The 25,138-nt window shown below is 43.1% G+C and overlaps 1 protein-coding gene across 4 annotated transcripts in view; it reads left to right on the top strand.

Annotated features, from left to right (window-relative positions):
* MYLK (myosin light chain kinase) overlaps positions 1 to 25,138 on the top strand; it is a 274,020-nt gene that overhangs the window by 56,815 nt on the left and 192,067 nt on the right. For all 4 annotated transcript variants that reach the window (XM_084807373.1, XM_084807386.1, XM_084807368.1 and 1 more), the window contains one exon: positions 17,823 to 17,992. In XM_084807373.1, coding sequence (XP_084663499.1) covers positions 17,831 to 17,992 — 162 coding nt within the window. In that variant the 5' untranslated portion in view covers positions 17,823 to 17,830. The remainder of the gene's footprint in view (positions 1 to 17,822; positions 17,993 to 25,138) is intronic.

Here is a 25,138-nt window from a genome sequence, read left to right as displayed (position 1 = left end):
AAGTAGGAAGGCAAGAAATCACCGGGATAACAGGCAGGCATGGCCTTGGTGTACAAAATGAAGCAGGACAAAAGCTAATAGAGTTTTGCCAAGAGAACATGCTGATCATAGCAAACACTCTTTTCCAACAGCACAAGAGGCGACTCTACACATGGACGTCACCAGATGGTCAATATCGAAATCAGATTGATTATGTCCTTTGCAGCCAAAGATGGAGAAGCTCCATACAGTCAGTAAAAACAAGACCTGGAGCTGACTGTGGCTCAGATCATGAGCTGCTTCTTGCAAAATTTCGGCTTAAATTGAAGAACGTCGGGAAAACCACTAAACCGTTCAGGTATGACCTAAATCATATCCCTGATGAATATACAGTGGAGGTGAGGAATAGATTTCAGGGATTAGACCTGATACACAGAGTGCCTGAGGAACTATGGACGGAGGTCCGTAACATTGTTCAGGAGGCAGCAACAAAATCCATCCCAAAGAAAAAGAAATGCAAGAAAGCCAAGTGGCTGTCTGATGAGGCTTTACAAGTAGCTCACGAAAGAAGGGAAGCGAAAAGCAAAGGAGAAAGGGGAAGATATACCCAACTGAATGCAGAGTTCGAGAGAATAGCAAGGAGAGACAAGAAGGCCTTCTTAAATGAACAATGCAAGGAAATCGAGGAAAGCAACAGAATGGGAAAGACTAGAGATCTCTTCAAGAAAATTGGAGATCTCAAGGGAACGTTTTGTGCAAAGACGGGCATGATAAAGGACAAAGAAGGCAGGGACCTAACAGAAGCAGATGAGATTAAGAAGAGGTGGCAAGAATACACAGAAGAACTATACAGGAAAGATCTGAATGTCCCTGATAGCCATGATAGTGCGGTCACTGAACTAGAGCCGGACATCCTCGAGAGTGAAGTCAAGTGGGCCTTAGGAAGCATTAGTAACAACAAAGCTAGCGGAGATGACAGTATTCCAGCCGAGCTATTTAAAATCCTAAAAGATGATGCTGTTAAAGTGCTGCATTCAATATGCCAACAAATCTGGAACACTCAACAGTGGCCACAAGACTGGAAAAGGTCAGTTTACATTCCAATTCCAAAGAAGGGCAACGCCAAAGAGTGTTCAAACTACCGCACAATTGCGCTCATTTCACATGCCAGCAAGGTGATGCTCAAAATCCTACAAGCTAGGCTTCAGCAGTATGCGAACCGAGAACTACCGGAAGTACAAGCTGGGTTTCGAAGAGGCAGAGGAACTAGAGATCAAATCGCCAACATTCGCTGGATCATGGAGAAAGCAAGAGAATTCCAGAAAAACGTCTATTTCTGCTTCATTGACTACGCTAAAGCCTTTGATTGTGTGGATCACAACAAACTCTGGCAAATTCTTAAAGTGATGGGAGTACCAGACCACCTTATCTGTCTCCTGAGAAACCTGTACGAGGGTCAAGAAGCAACAGTAAGAACCAGACATGGAACAACCGATTGGTTCAAAATTGGGAAAGGAGTACGACAAGGCTGCATATTGTCACCCTGCTTATTTAACTTATATGCAGAGTACATCATGAGAAATGCCGGGTTGGATGAATCAGAGGTCGGAATTAAGATTGCCGGGAGAATTATCAACAACCTCCGATATGCAGACGATACCACCCTAATGGCAGAAAGCGAAGAGGATCTCAAGAGCCTCTTGTTGAGGGTGAAAGAGGAGAGTGCAAAAGCTGGTTTGAAACTCAACATTAAAAAAACTAAGATCATGTCATCTGGCCCTATCACTTCCTGGCATATAGAAGGGGAAGAAATGGAAGCAGTGACAGATTTTATTGTCTTGGGCTCCAAGATCACTGCAGACGGTGACTGTAGCCATGACATTAAAAGACGCTTGCTCCTTGGGAGGAAAGCTATGGCCAGCCTAGACAGCATAGTAAGAAGCAGAGACATCACCTTGCCGACAAAGGTCCATCTAATCAAAGCTATGGTTTTCCCAGTAGTAATGTATGGCTGTGAGAGCTGGACTATAAGGAAGGCTGAGCGCCGAAGAATTGATGCTTTCAAATGTGGTGCTGGAGAAGACTCTTACGAGTCCCCTGGACTGCAAGGAGGTCAAATCAGTCCATCCTAAAGAAAATCAACCCTGACTGCTCATTGGAAGGACAGATACTGAAGCTGAAGCTCCAATATTTTGGCCACCTAATGCGAAGAGAAAACTCCCTGGAAAAGACCCTGATGCTGGGAAAGACTGAAGGCAAAAGGAGAAGGGGACGGCAGAGGATGAGATGGCTAGATAGCATCACGGATGCAATGAATATGAACTTGAGCACTCTCCGGGAGAGAGCGCAGGACAGGAAGGCCTGGCGTGCTATGGTCCATGGGGTCACGAAGAGTTGGACACGACTGAACGACTGAACAACAACAACAACAACAAAGAGCAAGGGTGTCATTTTGTTAAGTCCTGCACTCCTTACTCACATTCTTCTTTGGTACAGCAGGTGGGTGGGCATGCTGTGAAACCATTTGCCCCCTTCTGTTGGGTCATTTCTTTGCCACACAGTTCAGGCCTGGGCAGACTTCAGGCTTGCAGGATCTACTTTGTTTTCCACTAGAATCCTGAGGTCCACCAACCAAAGCTAGGTGCAAAATAGTGACTCAAGGAGGTGGACATAGAGTTGAGGAACAAGGATTCCTTGAGCACCTAACCTAGGGTTTTTTTTTAGTAGCAGAACTGGAGCTTGCACACAAATCCTTTCACACACAAATCTACTTCTGTTCCTCCTCACCCCAAGCTCTCTTGATTTTAGCACCCTAATTTAGGAGGGGAAAATGTTGCTGTTGTCACTATTGTGAAACAACTGGGAGCTAGAAACACTTGCTGATCTACTGTAAGTCACCTAGGGTGCAATCCTATGCATGTAGGACTTTTTTCTGCCTAAATAACTCCCAGCATTCCCCAGCCAGAATGGGGAATGCTGGGAGTTGTAGAACCTTCTTCTGTCTAAACATGCATAGGATTGTGCCGTAGAGATCTACCAGTAGATCTTGATCTACCTTCTTCTTGCCCTGTTCTAGGAACTATGCAGCTCTGCAAATGTCTAAAGGTCCAATTAGTCTGGTGTAGAATACATAACATAGTGCTAAGTTCAGATGTCTTTACCTTAGCCATGGTCTGCTGTTAAGTCACTGTCTCCAAAGGCACTTTCAGATATGGGATTTCACTAGTAATCCCAGGGCTTTTACATATAACCAACATACCGATCTGCCAGTATGCTAGATAGCCAAGGCCTATCTGCACAACAGACTTCAACTGGTGTCACAGTAATTTCTTCTAGTTAGAAAACCTTGTATGTTGTGATTCTGTCTAGGGAGGGGAACTGGGAATCTCAAAACAGAATGCTCAGCAGCTCACTGGACTACAATTCCCAGGAGCCTTTGGGAGAAGCTATGAATAATTTAGTATAAAACTCATGCAAACTTGTAGTATAGATCTCCACAAGCCAGGTCAACCCTCTTTATTGCTGTTAGTCCAGATAATCAGCACTACCACCCCTGGTAATGATTAGCCCCAAATTGCTGTAGTAACAGGCACTGTCGTAAGATACTGCCTATTTACTACATGGTTTTCAACTACTGTTGCTGAAGAAGCTTAACAAGCCAATGCTCTGTGTATTTATTCAAAGGTGAGATCTACTGAGTTCTTCAGGACTTATTCAGAAGTAAGCGTGACTAGAGTTGCCACCTAGAAAACACTTGCCTGAGAGTAAATCATATTGATTTCACTGGACCTTACTTCTGAGTAAATATGCATAGGATATCTACCTCAATTTGGAAGTGCCCTAAACCTCACTTCTCCAGTCTGTTAAATGGGAATGATCACTATCTACCTTTTACAAGGTAACTGTTGTAAATAAAGAAGCCGAATACTGGGGTATAGGGAGGCATGCACTGAAGACATGTTGCCTCTTTCCTGCCCTATCCCAAATGGGACTGAACTTTGTAGAGAAACAGAGGGAACCAATGCAAAATTTCCCAGGTTCCTGTCTGCAACCCAGGAATTTGCTTGGGAATGAACGGAGGCAATCTGGGAGTGGGGCAGAGAGTGGAGGATAGTCAAGATACGAGGGGAATTGAGAGGACTGACTCCACCCCCAAACCACCCCCAAACCACCCCCACTGTGAATTTTATGTTATGAGATGGGGACATCCAGCATCAGTATGATTTAAATTGTCCTGTAACAGCTGCAGATTTGTTTCTTTTTTCTGTTATGATGTAGAATCGTAACAGATTTTAATGATCCAGCTGGAGTATGTACCACCGCAAATGCCTATGAATCTCCTCTCCCTCCTCTTTGGATGTTCACATTTGGCTTGCCATATGGGCCTCCTGCTTGTTCCACTCTGCTTTTATAAAATAGCTGTTAGTATAGAACAACTGCCTTAAGACTGCCTAGTGTGCATCACATTTATTTGCTCTTTTAATTTTATTTTAAAGTTAACAGCTGTATTTCTTCTTTTGGTCAAGGCTTGATTTACTACTTCCTAATCTGTTTCAGATTAAGCATGTAAGGATGTCCTGGTTCTTGAAATGTAATGGTATTTATTTAAAACACATTCAGTTTTTTTATGAAGAGGCTTTTCAAGTTCTCTCTTAAGCAGAATTGGGTCTTTTTATAACTAAATTTATTTAGGCTTAATCCAGGGATTGGCAATGCCCAGTGTGCCTGTGACTGGCAAACTTTTCCCTATCTTTTTATATTGTACTTGTAGTTTTAAGCATTCACATTTTATATTGTTTTACGTTGTACTTTGTGGCTTTAATTTTTGTGAACCACCCAGAGAGCTTTGGCTATTGGGAGGTATAGAAATGAAATAAATAATGAATACCTCTATTAAAGTCAATGCAGCAAAATCATTCCATTGTCTTTAACAGAGGTGGGGAAAGAATGCCCTGCTGAGAAACAGCTTGTGAGAGGGAAGCCCACCTATACTAAGGGCCCTTGGTGCAACAGGCTCCTTGGTGATGAGTGGACTTCCCTGCCCCTGAGTTGTTTTTTGGGCAGGGGACTCTTTTCCCCATGTCTACTAAAGTCAATGCAGCAATCTTTTTCACATGTCAAATGTGCCTGTGGGTCCAAAAAGGTTGCCAGAATAAACCTTAGTTAGTGTAATACATACACTGAGAGCTAGTGTGGTGTTGTGGTGAGAATGTTGGACTGGGAGTCAGGAGATCCGGGTTCTAGTCCCCATTCAGCCATGGAACTCACTGGGTGACTTTGGGCCAGTTGCAGACTCTCAGCCCAACCTATCTCACAGGGTTGTTGTTGTGAGGATAAAATGAAGAGGAGGAGGATTGTGTATACCACCTTGGGTTCCTTAGGAGGAAGAAAGGTGGGATATAACTGTAATAAATAATAACAATGTAATTTGCACTCACAAAACCATCAATATAGTAGGCATTTCAAGCTTTGCAGAAAAAGATTAATACCACCATCCTATGCATGTCTACTCAGAAGAAAGCCCCTTTGAGATCAATGGAATTTACTCCCAGGTAAGCTTATAGGATTGCAACCTAACTGCCATCTAGAATTTATCATCTTGGTCTTTCAAAGTAAATGCTTAAATGAAATGTCACTTATTACTTATAGGAATAATAATTACAGGCATATGTCAATTACAGGCATATGTCACTGTACATCAGGGGTAGGGAACGTATGGCTCTCCAGATGTTGCTGAATTGCAACTCCCATCAGCCCTAACTAGCATAATAAATAGTGAGAGATGAAGGGAATTGCAGTATAACATCCGGAGGGCCACATGTTCCCCATCCCTGCAGTATGTTGTATACCACCTTGATATCCTTTTGGTGATGGGCAGGCTAAAAATATTTTAATAAACAAATAAAATATTTGCCCCCAAAAGTGTTCTTTAGGAAGCAGTGTAGTGATGGGCAATGCAGCCATACCCAGCCACAATTTCAAATGAGACAAACTGGAAATGAATTCTGTTGCTCTTCAGTCCTGTTGGGTGCCACCATATTTCTTTATAGTAGTAAGGCGTGTATTTGTTTTTAAGCGTGTATTTGCAGTTAATGTCAAAAATAGTATCTAGGGTTGAAGAGTGGAGATGAAAAGGGTGGTGGCACCTGATGGACTTGGAACAAGATTGTTTTTAAAATCAGTTGTATCTAACTAAAGTCCGGCATTTGACAGGTATGTACAGCTGCATTCCTAGACTGTACTCCCACTCTCTGTAAAGTTGCTTCCCCCAATTTGGTGCCCTCCAGATGTGTTGGGCTACAACTCCCATCATCCTTAGCTGGAATGGCAATCTGGCGGGCACCAGGTTGGGGAAGGCTGCTGTAGAGCAATCGCTTTCTGTCTTTTTATCATGCTCTGAGCAACCAACTGGTTTGGAGACTGGTGGGAGGCAAGATGTCAGGTGTGTTGCTCTCCCCACTACACACCAAACAAGGACCTCTTCTGGAGAAGGGATGACCCCAGCTCTTCTCCCCGCTAGAGTTTTCTGTGGACTCTGATGCATGTAGGGTCTTCAGTTCTCCAGCCTGGCATGGAGAAATTAAGCAGATTAAGCTTTTCCTGAGAGTGATGGGGAAAAGCTTCACCTCTTCAATTTCTACATGTTAGATCGTTGCTAGGGGAACAGAAGGAATGCTGAACAATAAGGGTAGCAGATGGGTACCTGTAACCATGTGTACAGGAATAAGCCCTCCCTGAATTAATACCTTGGCCACAGCTGCTCCTGACAGGGCCAAACTAGATGTGAGAGTAAATGCCTCTTTGCATTTCATGTGCATGTTTTTAAAATGCAAATAACAGCCAGTGGATAGGGGGCTGATAATTATCAGGATCAGAGCAGGCTGGGAGGGGGCATTTAACTGTTTCCTTCTGTGTTGCGATCCTGATAAAAGTTGCTCCTCTAAAGCTGCAGTTTGCACTGGGAGGAAAACTCCAGTTATTACTGGAGGGAACACTGTATTACTTTAGAAAACTGCTGATGTCCACACCTGGCAGCTATTGAAAAAGATACTGCTTGCTGGTAGTAAGAGTCAGGGTAGGGGTTTGTAATCTTTTTGGGCCCTTGGGCACATTTGTAATTTTGAAAAAGTGCCCTAGGCCCTTCTCCCTCTGTGCAGGTGTGTGCATGCCTGTGTTTGTGTGCTTTCTCTTCTTCTCTCCCCCCTGCTGCGCTTTCTGTGGCTGCTTTCCTTCATCTGTGTATCTGGTTGCTTTCTCTGGCAGCTTCTCTCTTTTTGGCTGCTGCTTTTCTCTCTCCCCCTGACCCCATGCTGCCTTCCCCAGCTGCCCATGCTGTCATCCAGCTTTTCCTTCCAAGTTTGCCAGTCGATGGGGGACCATTTTTCTCTCTCCCCCTCCTTTTTTTGGTGGCTAACATGCAGCACAGCAAAACCTCCACTTGCAGCCACCTGCAGTCTTCTTTTCCTTTGGCTGTTCCTGGGCCCATGTGGGACCCAGGGGCATTGTGGGGAAATGAAGGTGATGGTTGAGGTTGGAGGCCAGAGCTTTGCTTAGAAGCAATTCCAACCTCCCTGGGGGATTTTTTAAAATTGTTTTTTTTAATCGGGAAGAGTTGGGTGCTTCAGCAGGTTCCGAGGGAGTTGTATGTGGGTGCACTGGTGCTCCAGAGTTAGGGGAAGAAAGGAGAAACAGTTCTGTGTTTGGCCTGCTTATCGGGGCACTGATGTAAATAAATTGTGGAAAGAAGAGTCAACTTTTGTTCCTGGCTTTGTCTGTAGATAAGTTTGTCTAGTCTAGTGCACTGCATGTTCTGAGCCAGAAAAACATCAGAACTGTGTTCCATACAAATGTAAATGTTCCTCAGAAAACCTTGTGCCAGTTAAAACTGTATATATTTAATGTCTGTGATTTGTTGATAAAGCAAGGAAGATAGGTGTGTATGTGTGTGAACTGTGTAATAAAATGCATGATAAATGCAGGCAGACACTTTTCCTCTGACAAGGCTCCTATTCATTTTATGCTTTCCTTAGCTGTGTGACAAGCAGAAATTCAGCTGCTGAGGCTTCAGACAATATATAGATGCAGTGTTGGGAAATGCTATATTGATTTACCGCTAGCTATATATCTGTTAAAGGTGCAGGAGTCCTGCTTTGTGGGGAGGGAGCAACTTAATGAAAGAAGGACACAAATTTTGGATGATCCAGAATTCCCCCAGGTCTGGCCCTGAAATTGCATGGAAACCCTACTCCTTTGGGTTTGAGCTATCAACAAACACTGATGGAGATATGGCTTTCAAGCCCCTTCCTGCAACTTCCTTGACAGCTATATACTTTTTGTATTAAAAATGAAAACAGATGTATGGAGTGTCCACAAGTCTGTCAGGCTGACTCTGGCAAGATGTGGAGTGGTCATGCACCTTCCTTAAACTGGGATGTAACTCCAAAGGAAGCTATAAATTCTTTTGCTATAACCCCATAAAATGTTCACTCCCTCTGAAGTGGTTGATGGGGTTGCAACCTGGGTCTCTAAATCCCTGTATGAATCTGGAGATAAGTCAACTGAGGCTTTTCCCGTCTGTCCTCTTTCCTTTGCACGCTGTAGTGAGCAGAATTCTGGCTGTGCTGCAAAGCAGGTGAAACACACTGAAGCAGAGGCGCAACTAAGGCTATAGTCTTTGGGGCTAAAGTCCAGGGAGTGACCAACCAGAGAGCAGCAAGTAATGGGGGAAGTGGCAAGCAGGTCAGCATTTGGGCTGGCAAACTCCATTTCATTCCTTTAGCCACAATGTTGTTATGATTTAAATGAAGTCAAAATGTGGACCTGCACATGCTCAAGTATTTCTTTTATCAAGGTTGGCAAAGAGTTTTTTGTTTTGCACTAATGAATGTAGAATCACTAATAAAGTATGGAATTGCCAGGAGAGGGAGAGAAGGGATGTTACTTCTGTGCTTTACAACTGCCTAAAGGGCAGGTGGGTGGGGGTGGGGGAGCTAAAGTCCAGGCTCTAAACTTATCTAGCTGCAGCACTGCATTGAAGGACTGAGAAAAATAGGTGACCAGTGTTGTAATGTTCCCTGATTGAGCAGCAGATTGACAGGGTAAATTTCAACTTGGCAACTCTAGTAGTAAATGTTACTGAGGGTGTAATCCTCGACCCATGTACCTGGGAGTAAGTCTGATTGAACTCGGCAGGGCTTACTTCTTCTGAGTAGACATGTATAGGATTGGACTGCTAATAGGACCTTCTAAATTGTGATTGGGAAGGAGAAAAAAAAGTGGCTTGCTTGATGCTGCACAGGAGTAAAATACGTATGTGTTTCTAGATGAGCCTTCCCTTGTTACTAATCCCAGCAGAGCTGTGCAAGTAGGACTTAGACAGGCAGTGCAGCAGGTGGCAGTAATTTGACCTTACATAAAGTAGCACAACTGTTAATTGTTTGGCTGATTTGCATAAGGAAGCGTGCTAAGAAGGGATTGTGGCAGAAAGAAGATTTACCTATTTTGTGGTCTGTGTCAGGAGCAGCATGAATGTTCACAGTGTGGTGTTAGGGCTGCCTTGTGTTTCTTGGGTAAATACTTAAAAGTACAGTTTGTTATTCCTTGTTCACTAATGGTGTGGGCTGCTTTTCATTTGAGATTTTGAGGACTGTAGCAGAAGATACACTGTTCTCAATAGAGTGGCATTGTTTAAGGAAAATGGCAGCATTTCTGATTGCTTGTAGATGTTCTGCTGTGGCCTTCTGTATGGAACCATAAAAATGGCAGTAGATAAATATACCTGAAAATCCTCACTTCTGTGAGCTTCTGCCACTGGTATATGCGTATGACTGGTGTTGTGCATCATGACTTCCTAGGTATATACTACTTCCATCTTCCTCTCACACATGTTCCTACATGCCTACTTGTTGTATTTGACCAGGGATTGGGAACATGTGGCCCTCCAGATACTGTTGGACTGCATTTCCCATCAGCCTTGACCATGTAATTTGCTTTAGGAAATTTCCATCAATAGCTGGACTATTGCATGTTGAATAGGGAAAGGAAAAAGAGGGCAGCCCCAAATGAAGACACAAAGAAGAGGGAGGCCTCAAAATGTGAATTGGAAAATGCAAGGAACTTTAAAATTGCCCACTGTGTTTCAGTAGAAACTTAAGGACACAAGAATTCAACTTGTTGAGTTATTCTAGTAAGGCAACATTTTCCAGTTCCATTTTGGGAACTGGGATTGGGAAACAAGTTGATTTTCTTGTTTCCCTACTGTTTTGCAAGAATTCCCTACTTCTTGCAGAACAGGGCTAGAGGATGCTTACGGTAAGTCTGTGGTATAGTGCTAAATTTTGAAATGGCAAACCCATGAAGTAAAGAATAGATTTAAAAGTAAGCTTTAAAGCCCTCACTGAGACTTCTGCAGGAAGACTTCTATATTTGAGTTTATCAACTTAAACTGATTTCAAATGTACTACTAAAAGTGGTTTGAGCCTGTCTCCTGCTACTGGTGTGCCTGCGAAAGACATAAATGTACTTTCAACAGCACTTGTAGCAGGTTGTTTTAAGTGATTTGATGGCCATGCAGGAAGGTAGATTTGCAGTTGCATTTAGTTTAATGTAATGGAGTTTTATGCTGCCCTTCAAATAAGATTTGTTAGATCTTTTATTACTCAACAGGGTAGGTGGACTTTAGGCTTGTGGGATTTACTTTGTTTTTCACTAGAACCCTGAGGCCCACTGACCAGGGTCAGTTGCAAAACAGTGGCTCAGGAAGGCAGACATAGAACAAGGTGCCTCTGAGCATATGCTCACTCCAAGAACTTGTTTTCAGTAGCAGAATTGGAACATGCACTCACATGTTTTTCCACACAGATCCTTTCACACACAAATCTACTCCAGTTTTCCCACAAGTTTTCTTGGTCTCAGCCTAATGTAGGAGGGAAAAATGCCATTTTTATTATTGCTATTGTTAAAGGATTGGAAATTGGAGACCCCTCTTAGGGTTAAAAGTTCTTAAGTGGTTTTTGCATGGTGCCAAAAGTATGACAGTGTAGGTGCTAGGTGAGCCTTATGGGGAGAGCATTCCACAGATAGCTGTTAACTAGAAAGTGCTCTCACCAGTTTCCATGCCTCATTCAGCAAGAGCAACCTCCAATATTGACTTCAGCTCTTTCTGTGGCTCTAGTGTTGCCTGTGAATATGTGTGTTCTACCTCAAGAGTGTTTTTAATCCTCTGGTTATCCATTTTATTTTTTACCATAGACTTGTGCACATTTAGGAAAGGCTTTTCACATTTTAATCTCTTTTCCCTGTACCAAAGTCTCTTTTTTTGGTCATTATGAAGAGGTGCAGCAGGGTTGCCTTACTCAATGCATTCTCTCTGGTGTGTCCCATGACACTGACAAGGTTAGGAGAAATCTTTGTCAATTTCACCCAAAGGTTGTCTTTTTGAGTCTTCAAAAGCTTGATGGGATTTCTTCTTACCTTGTCAGTTTCACTGGAGACCAGAGAAGAGAGTAAAAGAAATGGCGGTGGGTTGGTGGGCAGGTAATGCTGAAGGATGGCGGGGTCACACATCATCAGACGTTGCTAACCACATAATGGTTATCCATCCCAGTCTAATTCCAGGGCAGTATTGACCACCATCTTGGACAGGCAAATCAGGAAGTGTAATTAGTAAACTGTGGTAATTAAAGTGGGGGACATTTCCTAAGCAATCATTAAGGTGCTTGGGAATGCACCTGTTTTTGCCTTAAATGGGTTTAATCATTCCTTCTTGGCCAGGTCCACTGGGGATTGTAGTTCCGTGGGTGAAGGGGCTAGAACAGGGATGGGCAACCTGTGGCCCTCCGGGTGCTTTGGCCTACAACTCCAGTCCACCTAGGCAGCCTAGCCAATGGTGAGGGATCATGGGAGTTGTAGGCCAAAACATTGGAGGACCACAAATTGCCCACCTCTAGACCAGAGATTGTCAGTATTTAACAGACAATTCCTGGCTCCCTCATCTAAGTACCATTTCTACGGTCCTGCTCATTAGAGCAGAAGGGGAAGGGGGTATATGACGGGGAAGGGGGGAAAACTGCCAAGAGCTACGGCTGTCTCGTTTCCTGATTCAGCAGCAGATTTAAAGGTAAAAAATAACCCAAGTTGCAATGGACAATCCTAATTCAGGATGAGAGGCTCTTGTAAGAGAAGAGAGAGGATGGAAGTTCATTTTAGAGAATAATTCTCATGACTTTTAATCTTGCAATGCTGTAGTTCCACATGCTCTCCAGCTGAGCAAGCCACCCTGGCTTCCTATTTAAGGCAACCTTCCCCAAACTGGTACCCTCCAGATGTTTTGGACTACAGCTCCCATCATCCTTGACCATTGGCCATGCTGACTGGGCCTGATGGAGTTGTATAGCCCAAAACATCTGGAAGGCACCAGGATGGGGAAGGCTCATCTAAGCTTAAGAAGGGCAGCCTGGGCTAAAGTGACTAATTCTGGTAGAACTCTGTGAAGTGTGGTGTTGCAATGCTGCTGGAATGAACTCAGATAAATCCTTTTTTCAACTTGCAATTGCTGGCTGCATCTGGGCTCCCTCTCTTAGTTCTTTTTCTGACCCGGGCAAAGGAAACGTAATGTAATTGAACAGCTCGACAGGAAGTTGGTGGGTACATATTTACCTCTGACAAGAAATTTATGGTGAGAGCAGCTAGTTAGGCGTAATCTTTTATTTTCCTGCCTTTATTTTTGCATGTAGAGGGGTGGAAAGAGAAGGTAGGGTATAAAGGTGGTGGGGTTGGGTGGGAGGGAGAGTTTCCTAACAGAAAATGCTTGAAATGCATTCAGTCTGTCTTGGTATTAGAGAGATTATGGTTCATACTGTGAGAATTTGTAAGGATTTGTGTGCTTTTTAGAAAGGATTAAGTGGGAGAAATCAATACTGTAAGCACTAAGTGTATTGTAATGTGGTGTATGTGGGTCTTTTTCATTTTCATTTTTTTGGATATGGATGTTCTGCTGTGTTCTGCTTTGCAGTTACAGTCTTTGTCTGAAGATAGTGTAACCTAAATAATTTGTTGGGGGTGGGTGGATAGGTGGTGGGCATAATATGCTTTCTAAACAATGCCTGTTTGAACAGGATAAAGTGAATACAAAATTGCATACAGCTTTCAAAAACAAAATTGCAATGGTCCAAATGCATTCTGTCTCCCCACTCGCAACCAAGCAAGGTGCAAAATTTTATTCCCGCTGAAGCTGGTTTAGCCAAGTGGCAGCATGTCCACAGTGCTGGCTTTTTCCCTATCTACTTTAAAACAAACTGTCAAAACCTAAACATAGAAAATAAAATAAAGATAAGCAGACCTAATTTAAACACCTGCTTGGTGAGTAATTGGAGGACTGAGAAGAAATTGAGTTTGCGATCCTATATGCACTTACCTGGATGTAAAAACCCACTGAAGGAGCATTTCTTTGGACATGAAACCATTGGTAGTCTTTCATTCCTCTTTGCATCCATCTTTGTGACAGAGATGCTGTCCTGGACTGCTTTGCACAGGCAATTATTATGGATATCAGACTTGGCAGAGCTGTAGGGAGCCATACAAGCCAGCTCCCCTACACTGATTCCCCTGCTCCCTGACTTTTGCATTATGGATTATGACAGAAGAATCCTCAGTTTGCATCCTTGAAGAAACACTTTCTATGTAGTGTTACTGATTCTGGGCTGTTTTGTCCATTGAGAGTCTTGGAGCACTGGTGCTTCTATCACGGTGCATGTAGGCTCATGGATGAAAAATTCATCCCCTTCAAGAATGGGCAGCAGGTTGGGGTTTTTTTAGTTAGCAGCTGATGGATGGAAGGTAGCAGTCTTTTACCTAGAATACAGAGCTGTCGTGGAGAACTTGAAATGGAAACCAGGTACCTTTCCTGCCGCTAAGCTAGGCTCTGTCCCAGTCCAGCATTCCAGCCTTAAGCGTGCTTGTCCTCACCTTCGTGTCACCTCTGTAATAGCTTAGCATTAATAGCCTGTGGTCATTGCGGAACCTTGACACTCCTCATGACAAGGCATGCAGTAGCACAGAGAAAAGCCTCAAGGCGACGGTGGTGGTGTGTGCGCCTTTACACCGGCAGAGAGGGAGGCGTTCTCTGCACAACTGCAGAGTCCCTCTCCAGGTTTTGTGACTGGGCAGGGCACAGAGGGCTAGGCAACATTTAGTGCTTGTGCAGCAACTTTTGGGAGCAGTTCTCTGTGTGGGAAAAGTCAAAAAGGATTGTCTACTTTTCCTAGGGACAATCCCATGAACTGGATCCAACAGTGATCTCAGACTTACTTTACCAGAGCAGCAAGAAGGGAAATTAATTTCTCAAATGAAGGTACTTTCCTCTCCCTAACTGCTGTTAACCACTGTTTTCCTCCTTTTAACCAGCACTTTATTCCTTTCCCTAATCAATTGATGTTTGCCTAGAATTTCCTGTTAACTACAGGATTGCACAAAGTTAATAATTCACATTTGTATTGATGACTATAACTGTAGAAAATGTCAGCTGATGGTGACAGCCAGTTGACTCTTGATTTGCTGTTTCTTGTACATTTCTGGGACTACTCCATGTTAAAGCATAGTCCGTGACAGTGACTGCCCCAGCCTTACTATTAACTGATTTGTATCTCAACCTCATAACACATTCCTTGATTGTCCTTTCTAATGACATTGAAAAAACTGTATGAAGCATTTTCTAGGGATTTTTGAAAGCTCCCTCCACTCCCAGGCATTTGCTCCTGGGAGATCTTGGTTTATGAATTGCCGTATAGCTAATTAACAGGTTTGTCTGATGCAAACATAACACTGCCATACTCTTAAGTATGGTTATAAATCAGTATCGTAGAACAACAAGAGTGGGCTTGCAAGCAAGCTTTTGGGCTGCTGCTGTGTTGCACCTGTGGTATGCAATTTCCCTTGTCAGCCTTAACCATGGTTTCGCATTACATGTGTACATGGTTAACAACAGTAGTGGGTTTAGAGTAGGGAAGGGGAGCCCTAGGCCCAGGGACCAAATCTAGACTTTCTTTGGGCTAAATATGCATAGGATTGCATCCTGAGTCATCTTACATTTTGCTACTGACTGTTGTGTATTGCTGTGTGCTGTGGTGCCTGCTGGTGAATTATGTTGTCTTATAGCAGGATGTTGAGCCTCTTTCAGCCTGAGGGCCAAATTCCATTTTGTAGAAGCTCTCGGGGGTCACATTACAGTGATGGGTGGGTATGAAAGCAAAAGGGGTGGGGCTGAAGGCAAAATGGACAGGGCCAAAATTAAAAAGGACACTTTTTGGCTTAAAGCTCTTCCTCCCAGTAATGAAGCCTTCGGAGCAGGGGTGCAGTGGTGGGGGGTCGCACCAGGACAAAAACCTGGGACTTTTTTTGGCGCTGGGTCTCAGCCAGGTCCCTCCCACTCCCAGCCTACCACTGTGGGGCAGGCGGCTGGAAGAGCCTGAGATACTGTTGTGAGTGGGCGCTGCTGCTGCTGGCAACGGCAGTAAATTCTTCTAGTAGCCATAGACTCTTCTGTCTGCACAAACCAGGAAGACTGTAGTTTGGGGAAGAGCTTCAAATGCAGGATTTAAAGATCACAGAAGCCAAAGTTGGAAATGGCTGCTGGGAGCTGCTAAAGGACCAATAAGAAAAGGCAGGAAGCAAACAAGGCTGAGAGCAAGAAGGATGATAAGCAAGTTGGAGTAGGGTTAAAGGGGTTGGAGGGGTCAGTTGTATTACTCAAATGAGGGCCTAGACTCTGGTGCCACAACAAGGTAAAAGATGTCCTGTCTCCTTTCCACAATCAGATACATGTACAAGAGTAGTTAATGTTGTCTATGGGAGTACTATAGCATTGACTGGGTTATTTTAGAAAAGCAGTCGCTGGCAAACATGCCTGAAATAAAAAAAAGAGAAAGAGAAATAATTTGTATTTTTCTAAACGTAGCTGCATAGATAATTCTAAAAATCTTTCCTTGAATTTTGCCATCACATTTTCTGAAGTCAGTATATACAGGGTGAATAGAAGCATATACCCATAACTCTAGGTTTGCTTCATTTCCCTTCCCAATTGTGCTTGCTGTTGCAAAAATGTTTACAGTACATTTAATTCTTGTCTGCACAGTCCAGGAAAGCTATATAAATGGAGACAGTCCACTTTAAAAACCACACTTTTTGTCTAGACTATTATATTTATTTATTACTGTTGCAAGTAGCTCTTTCAGTACTGTAGTTGATTAAAGAACAGTGTGGTTCATTTGCAGCTTGCTGAATTCTTAGTTTTTGTTTTTTTTTAACTAAGTTTGTAGTCAAGTATTTCATAGTTTCTTTTGTTTAGTCATTTCCCCAGCTTTTCTCACACAAAGGGGGAAAAATCCTTTATTTTCTCTTATCTCACTATTCTTGGACTGTTCTTGCAGCCCATGAAGTCTCCAGAGTAACAACACGTTTGTCCTGTATGTTTTATATGTTGTTAGCACAATCCAGCCAAAGTTAAGCAGTTTTAATTTCCACGGCTTCTGGTGGGAGAGATTTAAGCAGCTGGAGATAGGCAGTAATTACTTTAGAGAGTTGAAAGTGGAATGAAACGGACATCATTGCCCATGGTGTAGACTAGGGATGTCAGAGAAATCTATAATGAAACAAAATGAGTTCGGATTTTCAAGTATCTGATCCACGGATTCTGCAGTGGACCGGCTTTTCTCCTTTCGGGTGGGTTCTGCGGACTTGCAGACAGCTTTTCTGACTTTTGCAAATGTACAAATTTTGTTGCAGAAAAATATGCAAAATTTTTAAAAAACTGGCCAAAATGCCCATTTCTCCTACAGCCTAAAGCATGAAAGTGCAAATTCCCCCCAAATGTTCACATTTTTGTACATGTGAATTTGCTCAAATGCACATTTGCGAATTTGGGCAAATTTGGAAATGAAAACAACTCTGTTGATGGGTGGATGATGGAATGAAAGATGCCTGACAAACTGCAAAACAAAGATGGAACAGATTTTACGCAATCCATACATACATCCTGAGTCTAGACACAAACTTTTCTCGTCCTGCTACCATCTCTGGTGAATGAGATTCTTCACATTTTCATAGTGCTTCAAAATCCTGCAGATGCAAGGGTGGGCACTGGCACATCACCCAAAAAGAGGACACAGGTTTGCACAGAATTTCCTTTATGCTCTTTATATGTATAGATGCACATTTAGAAATGATTACTATAATTTAGGTAGAAATACATTTCACCATAGAGAGGAAGACTGTGGATGGGTAACTTCAAGGCCTCTGCTCTCACTTCTTATGGTTCTTTGACTTTAAACCAGACTTGGACCGGGTAGCCCTGCAAATAAAGGATGCCTTCAAAGAGCAGACGATCTTCGGTATGGTGGGGCACATGACTGCTCTAGCGGAACCTCTTTGGCCAGAGGCCATAGTGGGACGAAAGAAGTATGTGTATACCATGGGTAATGATGCCAAAATCAAACCACCTTCAACTTTCTGAAAGGCAGTTCCCTGTCTTTGGCTTTAGTCCTATTTGGTTTTCCCAATGAAATAAATGGGACATCATAGAATAGAATAGTAGAATCATGGAATAGTAGGGTTGGAAGGGGCCTACAAGGCCATAGGCGTGCACCAAGGACATAGTGCAAGCCTATGCATATCTACTGAGATGTAAGTCCCAATAAGGCCAATTAGGCTTCTCAAGTAAGTGTTTGTAGGATTGCAACCTTAAATGTTTAATTGTCTGGATCATGGTAGTGATTTTGTTATCTTAATGGTGCTCTTATAGAAATAGTAACTGATATTTCTACTTCCTTGTTTTTCATCTGCTTTTGAAGCTTTTAACATGGGGGATGTGAAACTGGTATCCACTAGGATCTCCAAAGCCACTTTGACCTTGGACCACTCTTCTCTAAGGCCTCCTGCTCAAACAGAAGCACCAGCATTTATTTTACCTCCAAGGAATATCCGGGTGCCACTTGGAGGCACAGCCAGATTCGAAGGAAAGGTAAGCAGAGTCTACTGGTTGGGTGCTTGAGGGGAAGATTAGTGAACAAGAAGCTATTTTATGATGTGCTCTTCTCTCTAGAATCTGGAAACATTTAAAAGGTTATTACTTATATTTACAATGAAGCAATATATTTCCATTGTGACATAGACTACTCATTGTAAAACACCACATTTAACTGCTATATAGCGTGAAGCGCATCACTTAGTATATAGTTGTAATACTATGTACTAAGTGTATTACAATACTCTGTAATGCCCACTACCAGTGTTAAAGAGGAGGCGCCCTTCCCCCAAATGGTCAGTTAGAATAGACATGCAGAAACCTAGTTATCTAGCTATTTCAGATAACAAAAACTTCCCCAAAGCTGACCAGAGCATTCCATAAATGTATTTATGTCTGTAATTACTTTTCTATTACAATGCCCAAAGCTGTATATAAGATTAAAATATATATTAAAAAATCCAAATAAATAAATCACCTAGTTTTTAAAGCACCGCAAGACTTTGTTTTTCCAGTCTGAATTTCTCCTTTCCAAATAGCTTTCTCCACCTTATGAGGTGCATATGTTACTATAAAGCAGGGGTGGGCAAGTTGTGACCCTTCAGATGTTGTTAAACTGCAACTCCCTTGATCCTTCACCATTGGCTATGCTGGCTAGGGCTGATGGGAGTTATAGTCCAACAACATTAGGAGGGACAGAAGTTGCACACTCCTGCTTTAAAGAATAACCTCTCTTGGTATAAAAAAATCCTTCTATCCTATTTTTTTTTAATAAACCCTTGGGCATTTCCTGAGATTACTTATTTATGTCATTTACTTTGAGGGTATGTCTTACATATGATTCTGGTACTGCCAGGCCTGGCTTTCTGATAATCTGGCAAATCAACACAGTCACAAATTATAGCGAAACTCTTCACTGCAGTAGATCAGGTTACACAGATCAGCATTCTAGAGTTTGTGGCAGAATTTACAGTGTTTCTAATCCCCAATAAATCAAATAGTCTAGGCAGAGGCTATTGGCACATTGCTTTGTTCAAAAGACAGTCCCAAGGCTACAATTTATACAGAGTCAGAGTCCCAGCAATATTGCAAGTCAGTTTCTTAACGATACAAGATTCAAGGCAGACAAGAGTTCAAGATTCATGATAAGTCCAGACAAGAAAGTATTCTAAACAATTACGAAGTTCTCAGCAGAGTGTTCAAACTACCGTACAATTGCACTCATTTCACTTGCCAGCAAGGTTATGCTCAAAATCCTACAAGCTAGGTTTCAGCAGTATGCGAACCAAGAACTACCAGAAGTACAAGCTGGGTTTCGAAGAAACAGAGGAACTAGAGATCAAATCGCCAACATTCGCTGGATCATGGAGAAAGCAAGAGAATTCCAGAAAAATGTCTATTTCTGCTTCATTGACTATGCTAAAGCCTTTGATTGTGTGGATCACAACAAACTGTGGCAAATTCTTAAAGAGATGGGAGTACCAGACCACCTTACCTGTCTCCTGAGTAACCTGTATGAGGGTCAAGAAGCAACAGTAAGAACTACACATGGAACAACCGATTGGTTCCAAATTGGGAAAGGAGTATGACAAGGCTGTATATTGTCACCCTGCTTATTTAACTTATATGCAGAGTACATCGTGAGAAATGCCAGGTTGGATGAGTCACAGGTCGGAATTAAGATTGCCGGGAGAATTATCAACAACCTCAGATACGCAGATGATACCATCCTAATGGCAGAAAGTGAAGAGGATGTAAAGAGCCTCTTGTTGAGGGTGAAAGTGGAGAGTGCAAAAGCTGGTTTGAAACTCAACATTGAAAAAACTCAGATCATGGCATCTGGCCCCATCACTTCCTGGCATATAGAAGGGGAAGAAATGGAAGCAGTGACAGATTTTACTTTCTTGGGCTCCAAGATCACTGCAGACGGTGACTGTAGCCATGAAATTAAAAGACGCTTGCTCCTTGGGAGGAAAGCTATGGCAAACCTAGACAGCATAGTAAGAAGCAGAGACATCACCTTGGTGACAAAGGTCTGTCTAATCAAAGCTATGATTTTCCCAGTAGTAAGGTATGGCTGTGAGAGCTGGACTATAAGGAAGGCTGAGCACCGAAGAATTGATGCTTTCGAACTGTGGTGCTGGAGAAGACTCTTACGAGTCCCCTGGACTGCAAGGAGGTCAAATCAGTCAGTCCTAAAGGAAATCAACCCTGACTGCTCATTGGAAGGACAGATACTGAAGCTGAAGCTCAAATATTCTGGTCACCTAATGCGAAGAGAAAACTCTCTGGAAAAGACCCTGATGCTGGGAAAGACTGAAGGCAAAAGGAGAAGGGGACGGCAGAGGATGAGACGGCTAGATAGCATCACTGATGCAATGAATATGGACTTGAGCACGCTCCGGGAGACAGTGCAGGATTGGAAGGCCTGGCGTGCTATGGTCCATGAGGTCACGAAGAGTTGGACACGACTGAACAACTGAACAACAACAGCAGCAAAGGCTTGTAAGCTAAATTTTCCCTTTTGATAATCTCTCCTTACAGGACATCTGGCACATTAAATGATCACTACATCTGAGGGAGTGCTCCACCCTTTTCAGTTGGCACTGTAACCTGGGTGACACTCCCAAGCCCCCCTCCCATGCAGAATAGTCCTCCTGCATGGTTCTCACATTCCCAGGCTTTATTCAGAGGCCTCCCTCAAGGCTGCATCTTGCAGCTATGACTGATAGGGAGTATCATACTCTGTCACCCTGGCAGAGCTAAGCTCCCAGTCCCAAAGCTTCCCATGAGTGAACTGGGTTCCCAGTCCTTATGCTCTAAGTATGAATCAGATTCTGGCTCCAAAGGCATAAGGCCTATGCCAGCGCTGGGGTTAAGCCCAACAAGTACAGTGCAGAATCTAACCAGTTCAGATCCACCATTAACATTTCTGTCATGTGTCTTTAGACAAGGGGTGGGGAACAGTATGGTGTAGCGGCAAGAGTGTTGGACTGGGAGCTGGGAGATCCGGGTTCTAGTCCCCACTCGGCCATGGAAGCTCACTGGGTGACTTTGGGCCAGTCACACACTCTCAGCCCAACCTACCTCACAGGGTTGTTGTTGTGAGGATAAAATGGAGAGGATAATGTAAGCCGCCTTGGGTTCCTTGCAAGAGGAATAAAGGCGGGATATAAATGCAATAATAAATAAATAAATAATAAAATAAAACACTTTTTTTTCTGTTGAGGGCTGCTTTCCCTTGGGGAAAATCTGTTGGGTACCATATGCTGATGGTGAGCGGGGGTGGGGGCAGAACCAAAAGTGGGCAAGGCCAACTTTCTCTTTCTGCCACCCTCTTCTCTCTTTCTTGGGATAGATTGCTCTTGCCAGAGGCCTGAAGTGATAGCTTGTAGAAGGCTATTGAAGGCCACCATAGGCTGTCTACCCCTGCTTTAGACCATTCTCTTTTATAACTTTAGTATTGGCCTTCCATAAGGTAGTGTTACTGAAATTCCATTCTCTTTAACCCTTACCATGTTTCTGTTAGTGTTAGAAGTAGATTTTAGTAGAAATTCTGGATGACTAGTGTAGCATGCAAAACATTGTCCTATTCAATAAACCATTTTTAGAACTTAGGAAGCAGAGGGATACTAGGGGAGCTGAGGGGTTTCTGAAACTCTAGGTGCTTCCAGACAGATTGTTTCTTGCACTTACAATTGGAAGGCATAATGCAACAATTCCATCTTTTTTTCCTTAATGGATTTTCTATGATAGGAAAAAAGACAGAAGAAGCAGTGAGTGAAGAAACATGGGACGGTTATGAGTGAATGACATTGTCATCTGGGCCCTCCATAGAATGCTGTGAATGAGGCAGGATGATGGTGCCATAAAAGCCTTGTCTGGCAGCGCTCTACATAGCTGTAAACCTTGTCCACTGATATAAGTCCCTTCAGAAATTGCACGTGCTTCTCATCATGTGGTGATTCAGAATCAGAATGTTTGCTTTAGACAGTTGTCACTCTACTTCCTTATCTAAAATAGACCAGGTCATTACATTCTGTATGAAGTGCTTGAAGAAGCCATGTTAAATCAGAGAGGTCCTTTATAACTGGCTGCAGACAATTTGAATAGTGTATATTTGTCAGATAGGAACTGTAGCTGCAGGTATTTGATTGATCTGGGCTGTGCCTTGGCAGGTTCTACTGTTAATAAATATGCCCTGTTTTTAGTGTGCCACAGATGTTTCTACTCTATAGGCAAATAGAATATCTTAAGAATGATATTTCTGCTTAGAGGATTATATTGCATAAAGTTTTGAATTAAAATATATTTTAATCCAATTTCCGGGGTTGGGGGATGAAATCCAATGTTGTGCTTTTCAGTCTCACTGATTAATTCTCTAGTTCTCAAACTGTGCATTTGGCATAAGGTATTAGTACACGTGAATTAATCTCACTGACATCAGTGGTATTTCCTTCCACAACAGTGTTCCACATTAAGTTCATAGTTTTTCATTTCATTCGTTTATTACATTTCTATACTGCCCAAAGGCCAAAGCTCTCTGGACGGCTTACAAAAAATAAGAATCCTAAAATACAGCATAATCAAACATAATATAAAGCATACAGAATTTAAAACCATTTGAAATGGCTAAACCAAGAGCAATAAGATGCCAGGACCCGATAAAAACAACTCACATTAAGTACGTACGAAGAGCCATGCTGGATCAGACCAAGGGTCCATCTAGTCCAGCATTCTGTTCGCCCAGTAGCCAACCAGCTGTCGATCAGGAAACCACAAGCAGGACATGAGTGCAACAGCACCTTCCCGCCCATGTTCCCCAGCAACTGGAGTACATAGCTGTGTTGCCTCTGATACTGGAGGGAGCACATAACCATCAGGACTAGTAGCCATTGATTAAAAAGCTGTGTGGAAAAAACCAAAGTAAACCTCATGGACAATGCAAAACCACCACATCACTGAGGAAGCTTCAAGTCCAGGCGTTTGTTGCTATGCTGCAGTTCTGTTTCTGTAGAATTTTTAACACAGAGGAGAGGGTTAAAATGTGATTTCTCTCATCTGCTGACTGAGGTGGCAGAATACATTTCTAGTTTCTCTGTATACTATCCTCTTATTTTGCTGTATATTAAAAAAAAAAAATCCTTCAGGTTTGCGTTACATGTCTTAAGTGGAATTTTGATCCAGGATTCCCACACTTGACTGTACTGTCTTCTAACTTGATTGATAACACTTGCTGAGGCACAGCTGTTACGTTATCTGTTGAACTAAGTTTTTCTGTCATAGGGAAAACAATAAGCTGCAGATGTTTTGATGGGTTGTTACTGATACTTGGCTTAATCGCACAATATAAATATTAAACTATACTTTGTTAAATATCTTTTAAAATGGCTAGACAGGAGATTTTCTTCAAAGAACTCTTCCATGCTGGAATTTATCTTATCAGAAAGAACAAACATTTTGAGACTCAAAGGCAGGATATAAGGTTGATGTTGTAAAGATCTTATATTTTTAAAAGAACCTGGTAAAAATCCCACAGAGTCAGGTCTGTATTATTCTTTCCTGCATACAAAACAAACTGTGTAAAATAATTCTCATAAAAAGAGAACTTGAAAGATAAGGAAAATGAGGAAGTTTAAGAAAGTGACCTCATAAGTCCAGGGAATTGAAATAGAGGTGATGATAAAAAAAATCTGTATGTTTTAAACTGGCTTATACCAAGATGTATGGTACAGCTTTTTAGGGTCTGTGTCCTAGAAAATGAGAGCATGAGTCTTCAAACATGAAATGAAACATTTTTCCAGTGAAGAAAAATGCTGTGAATTTGCAACAACAAAAGGAAGCATTTTCATATAGTGTATGATGTAGTCTGTCCCTATTCTCTGGTCCATCAGATGTGCAAGGAACTGTTTGCATAACTGGCGAGTGAGGTGGGAGCAGTGATTGGTAAATATTCTGAGGTCTATTCAAAGTATTATACATAACTGTAAAGATGAGCACAAGACACCTATCGATCTGTCCATGTTTTCTAGATTTTTCTGGGTCTAACGTCTGAAGAGATCCATGCGTTAATATTTTCCAGGGGGGAAATCTACAGGGAAATGGAATGAAAAGCTCTACCTGGTTAGATCTGGATTTTCTTGCAATCACTTTGGTCCAGCGGGGGCACACGAGGCAGGAAAAGCTGAGTATACAGCAAGGGTCCCCAACCCCCGGGCCACGGACTGGTACCGGTCTGTGGCCTGTTAGGAACCGGGCCGCAGTAGGGGTGTGCAAAACCCCCTTACCTTGGGTCTGTGGGGGGGGAGGCGATCCGTCCCTCCCCCCCCCCCGGAATCCTTGCTGGCCCTGGCTGGCTCCGCTCTGCAGCGAGTTCGCAGAGCTGCCGGCTGCTCCGGCCGCTGACGGACTTCCGGCCGCTGGGACGCAAATGGCGTCTGCATAGCAGACACCATTTGTGTCCCTGTTCTTCAAGTAATAGGTTGCGTAAATCTTTACGTAGCCTATTACTGCAAAGAACAGTGATGCAAATGGCAAATGCCATTTGCGTCCCAGCGGTTGGAACTCCATCCACGAAACTGCCCCCCTCCCAGTCTGTGGAAAAATTGTCTTCCACGAGACTGGTCCCTGGTGCAAAAAAGGTTGGGGACCGCTGATACACAGCACCTAAAAACCCGCTTTCACGAATCACATGAAAGCTCTTCTCATTCCAGCTGGGAGGAGTGGAACTGAATGTCATCAACCCCATCAACCCTTCTCAGCAAATGAGAGAGGCTTGCTCCCTGCCCCGTCCACATTCGTGTGTGTGTGTGTGTGTGTGTGTGTGTGTGAGGGAGGAGGAGGAGGAAGCTTTCCTGAGGAAACAACAGTTTGGGGCTGGAGAACCAGAGGGGGGCTAGCAGAGGGAGGCAACTCCAGCCTTTCCCTCCATGCAGGACATCTGTGCCTGGGCTAGCTATTCACAATATGTCGTGCACAAGAGAATACACAGATGGGAAGGTGAGGGAGTGGCCAGTAGTGGACGCCTTCAGTAGTGGCATTTCGGAGTCGTGTTACCACGATCTGCTGAAAAGTAAATAATGGAGCAGAAGGAGAAGGGGTGACTTGCGCTGGGAACTCCCCCTTGCCACTTTAGTTCCATGT

The sequence above is a fragment of the Heloderma suspectum genome, chromosome 1 (genome assembly GCF_057233095.1).
Source record: "Heloderma suspectum isolate Gila_16-S chromosome 1, 16-S_ref, whole genome shotgun sequence".
Lineage (NCBI taxonomy): Eukaryota > Metazoa > Chordata > Lepidosauria > Squamata > Helodermatidae > Heloderma > Heloderma suspectum.
This window is presented reverse-complemented; position numbering and strand designations above follow the sequence as displayed.